The sequence below is a fragment of the Cyprinus carpio genome, chromosome B19, assembly GCF_018340385.1.
Source record: "Cyprinus carpio isolate SPL01 chromosome B19, ASM1834038v1, whole genome shotgun sequence".
Taxonomy (NCBI): Eukaryota; Metazoa; Chordata; class Actinopteri; order Cypriniformes; family Cyprinidae; genus Cyprinus; species Cyprinus carpio.
The window spans coordinates 16,630,072-16,641,752 of NC_056615.1; the positions used below are offsets into that span (position 1 = coordinate 16,630,072).

At 36.9% G+C, this 11,681-nt stretch overlaps 2 protein-coding genes across 3 annotated transcripts in view; both read right to left on the minus strand.

Annotated features, from left to right (window-relative positions):
• Positions 1-4,084: 4,084 nt before the first annotated feature.
• Positions 4,085-6,474, minus strand: si:ch211-153f2.3. Its single transcript, XM_042745535.1, has 2 exons — positions 5,947-6,474; positions 4,085-5,184 (listed from the first exon to the last, which is right to left on the minus strand). Exons 1-2 carry the CDS (start codon positions 6,154-6,156, stop codon positions 5,059-5,061), a joined length of 336 nt encoding a protein of 111 aa, XP_042601469.1. The 5' UTR covers positions 6,157-6,474; the 3' UTR covers positions 4,085-5,058.
• A 1,373-nt stretch (positions 6,475-7,847) lies between these two features.
• The window catches only part of krit1 (KRIT1 ankyrin repeat containing), a 6,493-nt gene continuing 2,659 nt past the window's right edge, over positions 7,848-11,681 (minus strand). For both annotated transcript variants that reach the window (XM_042745243.1, XM_042745244.1), the window contains exons 7-17: positions 11,388-11,503; positions 11,111-11,254; positions 10,783-10,939; positions 9,784-9,891; positions 9,517-9,673; positions 9,261-9,412; positions 8,977-9,143; positions 8,795-8,882; positions 8,488-8,694; positions 8,281-8,397; positions 7,848-8,204 (exon numbers count right to left, since the gene is read on the minus strand). In XM_042745243.1, the coding sequence (XP_042601177.1) occupies positions 8,115-8,204; positions 8,281-8,397; positions 8,488-8,694; positions 8,795-8,882; positions 8,977-9,143; positions 9,261-9,412; positions 9,517-9,673; positions 9,784-9,891; positions 10,783-10,939; positions 11,111-11,254; positions 11,388-11,503 (1,503 nt within the window). In that variant the 3' untranslated portion in view covers positions 7,848-8,114. The remainder of the gene's footprint in view (positions 8,205-8,280; positions 8,398-8,487; positions 8,695-8,794; positions 8,883-8,976; positions 9,144-9,260; positions 9,413-9,516; positions 9,674-9,783; positions 9,892-10,782; positions 10,940-11,110; positions 11,255-11,387; positions 11,504-11,681) is intronic.

The window sequence follows — 11,681 nt, forward strand, 5'->3', positions numbered from 1 at the left end:
GCGAAGCCATAGCAACTCCAGATCCACACGTCATCTAGTCAGCTGCATTAAACATTTACAAAGCTTATGGCAAATCAGAAACACTACAGGCGAGGCTGACGTCAGTCTCTCTACGTCACTCCCTTGCACATAAACAGACTTATGTCACATGCAAAACCAGAGTGTGCGCATGTTTATGGCGTGGCAGGGGGTGAAGGGAGGGTGGGGGGTTTAAGTGTCCATCCCAGAGCGGACTCACCAGTAGTGGACAGTGTGACAGGGAGATAAAACAGTGACAGAGCTGTACCTACAGCTGACAAGAAGAACAGCGAGCTCTCTGCGCCTCATCAGCACTTTTAGAAACAATGGAAGTAGTTCTTACCAGACTGAGAGATTTCTCCTGTAAAGAAACTTCTTTTGATCACTGTAAAGCAGCAGTGATGTGCAGGGACCATTCCTCATCCCAGGAGGTGTGCAGAGGGAAGCGTATGGCTGGAGAGGGGGACATTGAGACTGCACTGGCCTGGCTGAGGAAGGAGCTGGTAAGATTTCATGTAGTACAGTTTACTACATTATTAGTCATTTGGATGCAAATATGAGGCAATTTTGTTTTCCCATGATAGCATTTTGCCTTCAGCAAGGGCATAGATCCCAGGGGCAGGGGGATTTTTAGGAAAACCAATTTACGGAAAATATAAAATTCTAATATATGTTATTATGTAATATAGTTATTTTACCTGGTGTATGTCTTACTTTTTTCAGTTAACTCTTTTGTCATATTTTGCAATACAGTTTTTTTTTTTGTTTTCAACCTCTTTCTTGTTAAGAATAATCAGGAATTAATCATTAGACGTTCACAAAAAATCCTAACTTATAAATTCTTATTAATTAAATATTTTGTTTTATTAACTAAATTATTATTGTCCTATATTTTGGCAGATTGTTTATTTATATTAAAATGATAATTATTACATTATAATGACTATATATATATATATATATATATATATATATATATATATATATATATATATATATATATATATAAAGTGTGGGGTCAGCAAGATTTTTTTTTTAAGAAATGAATACTTTTATTCATCATGGGTCCATTAAAGTGATCAAAATTAACAGGTAAAATATTTATTGGATAATATTACAAAAGAAGTCTATTTCAAATAAATGCCTATATTTTGAACTTTCTATTCATCAAAGAATTCAGAAAAAAAAACAAGCAGCACGACCGCTTTCAACATCGATAATAATAAGTAATGTTTCTTGAGCAGCAAATTATTAGAATATATTAGCAATTTAGAATATATTAGCAATTTCTGAAGGATCATATGATTCATATTTAAAATTGCAGTATTTCACAATATTACTTATTTTGCTGTATTTTTATCATATAAATAGAGTTAATTGCTGAGCATAAGAGTCTCATAATGTAAGAGATGTATAATTGTTATCTATTTTATTTCAATTTTTTCCTTCTCCCTGTGTATAGTGGGTGGTCTAAGCATTTCATGCATGTCTATTGTTGTAGACGAGCAAAATCAAAGGTCAGCTTGCGTCTTTACAACGTTACTACACAAGAGTAAAAAATTATGACCGTCTCGTCATTAACATTCAGCTTGCGACCCTTACAACGTCTCAGGGGTTAAATTCTAAGCAGGCCCATTCTCAGTAGATATATTGCTTGGCATTTGCAGCCTCTGTACTCATGGCATGTCATGGCAACCTTTCACACAAAAGAAACCACAGAAGCCTTTTAAGAGGAGCTAATATTATGTCTCATGGGTCTATATTCATCACTTCATCACATCTGTGACTTCAAATCTAAATCTTATACAATGTCTGCTATTCTTGTCACAATTCCTTCAGCGATATTTTCACTGCAATTGATTTAAACCATGTTTATGACTAAATGTCAAACACACTGTTCTTTGATAAGAAAATTAATTCTGGAGTCGGATGAATTCAGGTCAGTTAGGCCACTACTTGTTATTCTACATTCTATATTCTGCTCATTAACTTAAAGAGCTCGCCTACAGCATTCACATTATTGTTCTTTTCCAGCCTTAACACAGTTCTAATGACTCCAACAAGTTCCAGTGTTCACTTCCAGTCAGCATTTATGCCAATTCACTCAGCTGCCCACATAAATAGTGTTGTTTTGTGTTCCCTCCTATAGGAAATCAGGTTTAAATTGAGTTCCATTAAATGCGCTTCAGTGAAATAGAGAAAAACACGTAAACACACTAAAGCAAATGTACTTTTCAATCTTATAAGCAGTTTCACCTGCTCTCAAAAAAGTTCATGTCCTTTTCTCTTTAATTTTCTTTGATTAAATCTTTCAAAGCAGGTTCCATTATTAGTCTGCCAGTGTAATTAATGCAGTTTTTGGCGGGAACAGTTCTTGTTTCGTCCTTTCTGCGGTCAGAAACAGGCTCATGAAATGTGCTGGAATGCAGGATCGTATTTCCTCTCAATACATCCAATTAGACTGCCATGGCCACCAATAAAAAGAGCAGAAAGAGGAAAAAGACATTAGCATCTGAAAAAGACATTGCCCGTCTAAAATACTTTCAACTCCCGCTGTTGAATACAAGGATAAGAACTTATTCAGCATAGTAACACCTTAACCTTGACCTAATCATTCTGGCATGAATATGTGAATAGAACTGTAATGTTTGTTCTGGTCACTCTTTTCAGGGTCTTTGAATGTCAGAGCTTTCCCAGTGTTTCACTGTGTTTATTTTCTTAGCCTGGATTAGAAAGATGTTCTGGATAAAGAGAAAAATGGAAATTGAAGTGGAGGATAATTGTTTCTAAACAGTTTCCCAGAATGAGGTCTGAATAGGGCCTACTGATTTTTAATGATTTTAGGCAAAAGGTTTTTGATGATTTATGATGTGGATATGCAAAGTAGGAGCTGCGTCAGCTTTATATACCAGTGTACTAATTATAAAAAGCCTTTGAGGGGGTCGCCTAACTTTAGTGGTTATAAAAACATCGATTTTTAACGCTGTTAAAACATTTAACATAATGTAACTTTTGTGGTTACATGTTAGGCTATTTAAAAACATGGTTGAAACATTTAACATATAGGCCTACTTATGTCAACAAAATCATAAATGGGACTATGCTATCCATATCTAGGCCTATATGAACAAAATAGGGTAGGTAGATAGCTAGAGAATAGCTCATTGACTAAAATGATGTTCACTTTCTGCAGTGTGTATTGTTTACAACTGAGTTAAATTCTTAAAACTGGTTTTTATTCATTCTTAATCTGACTTGAATGTTGAGCATGTGTTTGCTTACACAAAATACACGTTTATTAACTCTGATGTGCCCTACTCATCTAACAATAATTGAATAAAAGCAAACGTAAAAACATTCCTCTGCTTTGTAGATGGAGATGCGCTCTCAGGACCAAGCTTTGATTCGCCAGCTGATGGATCTTCATGACGGCATTCAGGAACTGAAGCAGGAGTGTGCAAAAGCCATAGAAGATGAGGAAGAGGAACCTTGTTGGGACTCTGGGAGTGAGGGTGGGGGGAGCAGTATGTCCTCCTTCTCAGGAGAAATGAGCTTTTTCCCTTCCATCTCCTTTAGCACATGTATGAGCCCCGCTCCTCTTGGAGCCTGCATGCCCAAACGGGCCTTTAGTAGACGCAGCTCTGTGCCCTGAACCCTCCAGTTTAGATCACATGTGCTTGATTAATACAACATGTTTCAGCATGTTACAGTAGTGTTGAGTCTCACTGAAGAACAAATGATGAATTACTTATGTGAGAAATTTCATAATGTCATACAGAATACTGTATTTAAAACAACCGGTGTAACACAACTGCCTTATGCTCAGAACATACTGTATACTATAAAGTGAAAAAGTAAGACATTTTACATTGTGAAAAACTTGACAAAGTCTTTGGTGATAGACTAATATTCTACCTGAATGCACAATAGAGATACATAGAATGCACTGAGGAAGTTTACTTAAACAGCGCATATATATCTGTAAAAGTATTTTCTCTCATTTTACAAAACTGAAGTGCCTCTTCAAACTAAGTGCATGACACTGACAGCAAAAGAAAGTTAACAGAATATTGTCTTGAAAGTTGAACAATGAACAACTCATTCAATTGTATTATGAGAGTCATTGGAAAATAAAGAACACATTTTTTTTTTTTTTTCACTGATAATCTAATTTTTCTGGGACAAATATCACTAATGATATGCTATGACATGCTTTGACATCATACTTAGTATCATACTAGTATCACAAGTATGGTAATAAAAACCTACAAACTGGATCAATGTTGAGATTATTCATTTCATGATGCAATAAGGAGTTTAAATCATCAAGACATTTTAATAAACAGATGATGAAATGTTTTTGTACCCATTGCATATGCTATGCTAATAATTCCATGTTCAAAGCTGAACAAATATCAACACTTGGTTTATCAGTCATACAGCAGATGATCACACAATCTCATTAGTAGTAAGAACAGATATGAGCTACATCTTCTATAAACAAATTAATCATAGAAATTGTATCTATGCCAAGCATTCAAATCTCAACTAACCTTCTTAAGGCTAGTTCCCTTTACATCTGGTATTAAGATGTTTTCTATCTGAATATTAGATATATATACATTTAATTATAGGATATTTTTAACTGCATTGCATTTACACTGTCATTCCAATGCTAATGAGGGGTCAGAATCCATCCTAGAATGATGTGGTTTTATGATTACAATGTGTCTTGGATGCATTTACCCCTGTGGTCAAGTGCTTTCCAATCGTGATCTGATCAAAAAGTATGTTAATGCCAGGTGTAAAGGGATGTAAATGTAGTTCTGAGTACAAATCTCAGCACCCGGTTCGACTGATATTTGGTCAAGATTTCACATACATGAACATGCTTTCAGTATTTTTCCCAACAAGACATTTTAAACAAAGTGCCAGCAAAGTGCACTCCAGGACAGGAGAGTTATTTGTGTTACACTCCTCTAGACCCATCTGCTCACCAGGGCATTGTTCTCTCATTAAGCCCTGCTCTGCTCTGTGGGGTCACAGGTGCTCAGTGCTGTCAGCGTCCAGGAGCAGAGATCCGTTCTCCCGTCTGAGCCTCTGAATCTCCTTATTGAGTCCCAGCAGAGTCTGAGCCAGCTGACGGTCCTGAGAGCGCATCTCCAGCTGCATGACAATCACACAGCAACAGATCAGACACATTCACATATCTATCTATCTATCTATCTATCTATCTATCTATCTATCTATCTATCTATCTGTCTATCTGTCTATCTGTCTGTCTGTCTGTCCTTTGATTCTTCCATCCACTCATCTATATTTCTGTCAGTCTCTCTATAGCCAACCTTCCATCTATCTGTCTATCATCCATCTTTCCATCTATCTGTTTTTCTGTCCATCCATCCATTCATCCATCCTTCTATCTATCTGTCTATCAAACATTTTTCCATCTAGCTGTTTTTCTGTCATCCATCCATTCATCCATCCTTCCATCTGTCTGTCATCCATCTTTCAATCTATTTGCTTTTTATTGTCCATCCATCCATTCATCCATCTTTCCATCTTTCTGTCTGTCATCCATCTTTCCATCTATCTGTTTTTCTGTCCATCCATCCATTCATCCATCCTTCCATCTATCTGTCTGTCATCCGTCTTTCCATCTATTTGCTTTTCTGTCCATCTATCTGTCTGTCCATCATCCATCTATCATCCATCCATATATCTGTCTATCTATAATTCCCCCTTCCATATTTTTGTCCATATATTTTTTGGTCCATCCAAGCATCCTTCCATATATACTTTTTTTCTGCACGTCCATCCACCTATCTTTCCACATCTAACCGACAAAAAGCATCAAATGAAACAACCAAACAATCCATTCTAAAATGTCACTTAAGGTGTAAAAGTATCAGTGGTTTCTAAACTTACCAGTTCTGATCTTAACCAAGTTATGGCTCCGTCTATTTTGGCTCTCCGAAGCTCTTCGTTTACTTGTAAACTCTTTCCGATTGGATGAATGGCTGTCTCAGCAGAGGTTCTCGGTTCGGCTGATGTTCTGAAAGCATGTAACAGCTTGTTCTTGATGTTCTCCAGAACCATGATGGACACTGAGTCCTCATACTGAGTGTCGGAGTTCATTGTGATATCCAGTCGAGCAATAACCGCCAGCACAACTGAGTTCTGGTCCAAACGTCCCTCTGAAAGAATTGAGTGCTTTTATACTGCTCCAGTATGTCTTATTGCCTTTTCTTCTACCCAACTGAAGCTGCATCCATCCTTTCACATAAGTCTTCCTCCTCCTTTGGCACACAGTTTCTTCTAACTAAATTGCAGTGATCGATACAGAGATTCCGTCCCGGATTTGAAGCATGTTTTTGTGTCTCTCTTGCTCTGGGACCAGCTTGTTTTGTCACTGTTTCTATGGCAATCCGGCCCCTCCACCCCATCCCCGTCAGTAACCCCAATAAAAATGGAGGGACATTGTAGACAAAGACTATTGTTGCATTTGAAGAACTGAAAAGATTCCCCTCCCCTTCTCCTTCTTTCTGCTCCTCTAAGCCCCCATTCAAGCATTGTGTGAGAAAAAGGGTGTGAGAAAGATCTCAGTCGTCTCTTTGTGAGGCATCACTGTCTCTGTTTTACAGCAAGTTTGCTCTGAACTTTAGACTGGTTTTAGCAGCTGAAAGCTCTTCCTTTCAGCGTTGCAAACAAATGAGCGGTTGGAAAGTCAGACACCATGTTACTCAACAGTTTGTTGAGAGCAAGAACGTTTGTTATCACTTTTGCAGATAAAGACATGGAATTCTCAGAGGAATGGAGAATCCACATCGTTCTGGCAGGCTGAGAACAATCTTTTTGCTCTCTAGAGAACCAGGAACAGAAGTCTAGTGTTCAGCCTTCTGTTGTGTACAATGACTGCGACAAGGGAATAAGTGAGAAAAGGAAAGAGCAAATCCTATCAGCTCTTAAAGGATCTTTTATACATCACCTAAAGAAAGCTTAATCAGAAACACAATATATGCATAGTAGAGAAAAAAAAGCAAGCACAAATACATTTCCTTCAGTTATATGTAGCCTACGGATTAGATCTTGAACTTAATGAAGTCTAAGTGCATCCGTAAATGTGATCGATTATGCAAGCTATATATTAACAATCCCTGGACATGTTGCTTGAAATAATGCAACCTTTATGCTGCGTTTAATGAACCGCACATAAAAATGAGATTAAGTTTTCCGGCCATAAAACAGAGCACAACATGACAATATAATAGAGGCTGAATGTGCTGCTTGGCGTGACAATTCGGAATAAGCCATTTATCTAAGAAAAGACAGCCTCTGTTTCAACACTGAATGGAAATCTTCACAAAAACATGTTCTTTTGTCTAAGAGTTATAAAGGGGGGTGATAGATGTTTCACTTAATAATAAAATAAATATTTTGTAAACTTTATATTGTGTACCAAAAATAATAGAATTATATGTAAAATAATTACAAAAAGTTTTTAATCCAGCAGGTTCACAAATTAGCCTACTCTTTGCAGATAAGCATAAAAAAAAGAAAATGAATAAAAATAAGGTCATGGAAATTTGTGGGGTAAATTGTGTGTGTGCATACATACAGTACATACACACACATATATATATTAGTTATCCATATTACATATATCTGGATAGATAGCTATTTTGATTAATTTCCTAGTGAATCAGAATATGAATGATAAAGACTTTTACTTAATATTCATCAAAACATGCTTCAAACTGATCACTAATGATGAGAAATAAAAAAAAAATCCATTCTTGCATAAATAATTTATGAGGGCTCTTTGTGTAATTATTATTTTTTTTATTAAAATGGTCATTCATATTTACAAAAACTGTTAAAAGCAAAAACTTATCATTACATTATAAAATGCATATAATATCATATACAGTAAGAAAACATTACAAGGTAAATAAGGTTAACATTTATGATGATATGTAATAGCTGACATTTTGGTATAAACGACTCTTAGTCATGTAGTTTTTTAATATCTTAAAAATCCAAACAACTGCAAAAAAGGCAAAAAGGCAAAAACAAGGTGCTTCTCTGTGATGGGGCTAACCATAAGCATATTTATCTAATGCAGCTCTGTCGTTTGGTGTGATCTGTCCACTCAACTTCATCAGCAGCTTGACGATAAGGCCGGCCTGGAGAAAAAACACAAAGATGATCAACTCGGGTTTCGCATTGTCACAATGAATGTCAAGATGCAAAGACACATACCTGTTTGGTGTGCACAATGAAGTTCTTCTTGTTCTCTAGACTGTGTATTTGGACGTATTGGTCAGCCTGACCCAGCTGCCACATAAATGTCCCATACTCCAAACTGAGATGAAGCACCTGATTAATAAAACAACACAACGTCACAGATGATTAGAGGGATAAATTACATGTAAATGTCCGTTTGATGTAAAGTGACTGGAATCTCACTTTTGTCTCCATGTTCATTAGATGCAGGCCTTTGGTGTTCACCCCCACATACACTCGAATGACCTTGTGGGTACTGGAGCTGGCCTTGGTGAACACCTGTCCTGTGAAGAAAGCCGCCCCATAGGTGGGGATATCCCAGCAGTTCTGCAGAAAGAGTCTCTGGAGGTGGTGCATCTCTTTACTCACACCCTCACTAGTGCTCAAACTCTGAAGACACAGAAAGAATTGAGAAAATCAGACCAGTCTAGCAATAACATTAAAAATCTCACCAACGCCAACATTTTGAAAATGGTCTGAATTGACACACCTTGTACTCGTGAAGAATCCTGTTGGTCCAGTGATGTGCTTTGCTCTTCACCTTTGAAATTGGAACTATGGATCTGAGGTTTTCCTCACTGTATTAAACAAGAAATATTCAAGTCTTTTATCACTAACATGGAAACAGTCGTTGACGATAGTTAGGAGATTGATTAGGAATGAGCTACATACTTCAGAAAGCCCTGTTTGTGCTTCTTGCTGTCGTAGTTTCCGTAAATGATCTGCAGGAGGAAGCTGGAGAGAGTAATTAGCTTGCTGTCTGATGCTGATAGGAAACCTTTGAGGAGGCAGTGACGAGCTTCATCAAACAGCATGAGGATGGACTTTGGATCTTCAACCTAGGAGGAAAACTCACATGAGTTTCACAGCAGGATGTAGAAGGAGACTCTAAACCATTGCTTTAAAAACACCAGGTGGACCAAAAACAGACTGACCAAAGATAACGTGGCAGATACCTTTTTTTCTATTTCTAAGGGTAGCCGGACATCTCTGCGCAGGAAGAGCTGTGGAGTTTCCCTTTGGGGATCCAGAGCAGTGAGATCAGTCACTATCTCGGTCCAGATCCCTAAGTGCTGCAAGGGCTTATGGTATGGCTTCAGCTGTAGAGCTGAAAAACACCACAGGGGAAGATTTGTCTCAATCCAAATCAAATAAGAAAATGTGATATCTGAGTTGAGTTGTGGATGTGTTTTATCAGGTGTGGTGTCTCACTGAGGTTCTCTGAGCAGATCCAGATGGTGAAGTACTGTTGTGTCTCCTGGGACAGTCTCATGCCTTCCATGATCTGCTGCACTGTTGTGTTGTTCCCATGTTTCAGTTCCACGGTCCTATACGATCCATCCATGCGATAAATTCTCACCTTCTCATACTGAAACACACCAAAACATGCTACTCAGCATCTCTAGGGCTGTTGATATAGAACTGCAGCTCTGTGGAGGAGGAGCACTGTGTTGTAGAACGTAGTGGTTTCACACTCACTGGTTTATTGTTGGCTTGCTGAAGGAGTTTCACCGTCTCCTCCCAGTTGTTCTGTTTGCTCTCTTCACAAACTTGAAGAGGGGATCGTTTCTGTTGGTCCTCAATGTGCTTAAAATGAAAAGAAATCATAAAAAATAATCAAATTGATTTGTCTGCTTAGAATTTAGCGTCATGTCAGCTGTAACTGCTATACTCATTTTGAGAGACAAAAAAATAAGTAAACAATTATGATTCATATATACTTAAAATTCTATATTATTTGTGACCCTGGAGCACAAAACCAATCTTAAGTAGCACAAGTATATTTGTAGCAATAGACAAAAATGCATTGTATGGGACAAAATTATAGATTTTTCTTTTATGCCAAAAATCATTAGGATATAAGTAAAGATCATGTTCCATGAAGATACTTTGTAAATGTCCTACCATAAATATATCAAAACTTAATTTTTGATTAGTAATATGCATGGCTTAGGACTTCATTTCGACAACTTTAAAGGCGATTTTCTCAATATTTGGATTTTTTTGCACCCTCAGATTCCAGATTTTCAAATAGTTGTATCTCAACCAAATATTGTCTGATCCTAACAAACAATACATCAGTGAAAAGCTTATTTATTTAGCTTCCAGATGATGTATAAATCTCAATTTCGAAAAATTGACTCTTATGACAGGTTTTGTGGTACATGGTCACATTGAGTCTAAACAAGTTAAAAATAATAATAATAATAATAATAATAAAGATATAAAACACTAAAAGCTGTACAACGTGAAAAATGGTTATTCATTTTGAGTTTGTAATTAAAGTTAAAAGTGTTTTTAACTAAATTATATTAATATTATTTTATGTTAATACATTAACTATATTAATATGATTTATATTATATTTAATAAAAAAAAACAGTGTTTTGAAGGGACAGGTCATCTGAATAGAAAAAAGGCAAAATTAGCATAATACTATACGATTTAATACTATTTAAATTAGCATAATTTTCTCACTCTGTCTATCTCCGGGTGCTGCAGAAGGAGCTGTACGATTTCTGCATGACCACCAATGGCTGCAAAGTGTAAAGGAGAGCTCAGCTGGCCGTTCAGCAGATTGGGGTTACATTTCCCTTTCTCCAACAGAAGCTTGGTGGCCTCCACCTTTCCATGCCTGAAGTCAGAGGAAAAACATATCAATTTATATTCTATAGGGTGCCTTTTACATCAGTAAACTGAAGAGATGATCCAAGTGATCTCATGTTTCTGAATGAGAAATAAAGAGACCTAAATAAACACTTCATATGTAGTTACTTATTTAAAGAAACAGGAAGCTGATATATACCAGCATGCATAATGAATGGGTGCCCAGTGGTCGCTGTCCAGCTGTTTAACCGATAAACCACTGTCCAGCAGTTTGGACAGAAGCTCAGTGTCTCCTTCACAGGCACTGCGGTGCAGAGGGAAATCATCCACCCACTGGCGCTCTCTACAGGACAAAAACATGATCAGTCCCCTAACAGATGTATATTTGGATTGTTTTAGTATTGAATGATTTCTGATTATTAATGGCTCAATAATATAACACACAGAACAATGGCATTTTAAGTGCATATACTGACTTGTCTTCTGTGACGCTGCTCATACTGTGCTGCCATTTGTCTCTCTTTGGAATCTGAATTTTGGAATAATCTGGTGCTCCCAAGCCAAAGTAAGGGTTGATAATGACTTTGTCCACCTTTATGCAAGAGTTTAATAGTTAAATCATAAATATTGTTATAAATATTCTTATGCATTCAAGTGATCAATTAGAAAAGCATTACATAAGACAAATGACTATTGAGTTTGGTGCCAAAAGGCTCATGTCTCACCAAGGCTGCATTTATTTGATTAAAAATGAAATCAAAACAGTAACA

Excerpts from the sequence above, each read along its gene's own strand:
- si:ch211-153f2.3 (XM_042745535.1), bottom strand. The coding sequence starts at position 6,156 with ATGAACTCCGACACTCAGTATGAGGACTCAGTGTCCATCATGGTTCTG. Across the intron at positions 5,185-5,946 it reads CTTGGTTAAGATCAGAACTG|CTGGAGATGCGCTCTCAGGA; the intron begins GTAAGTTTAGAA and ends ATTGTCATGCAG.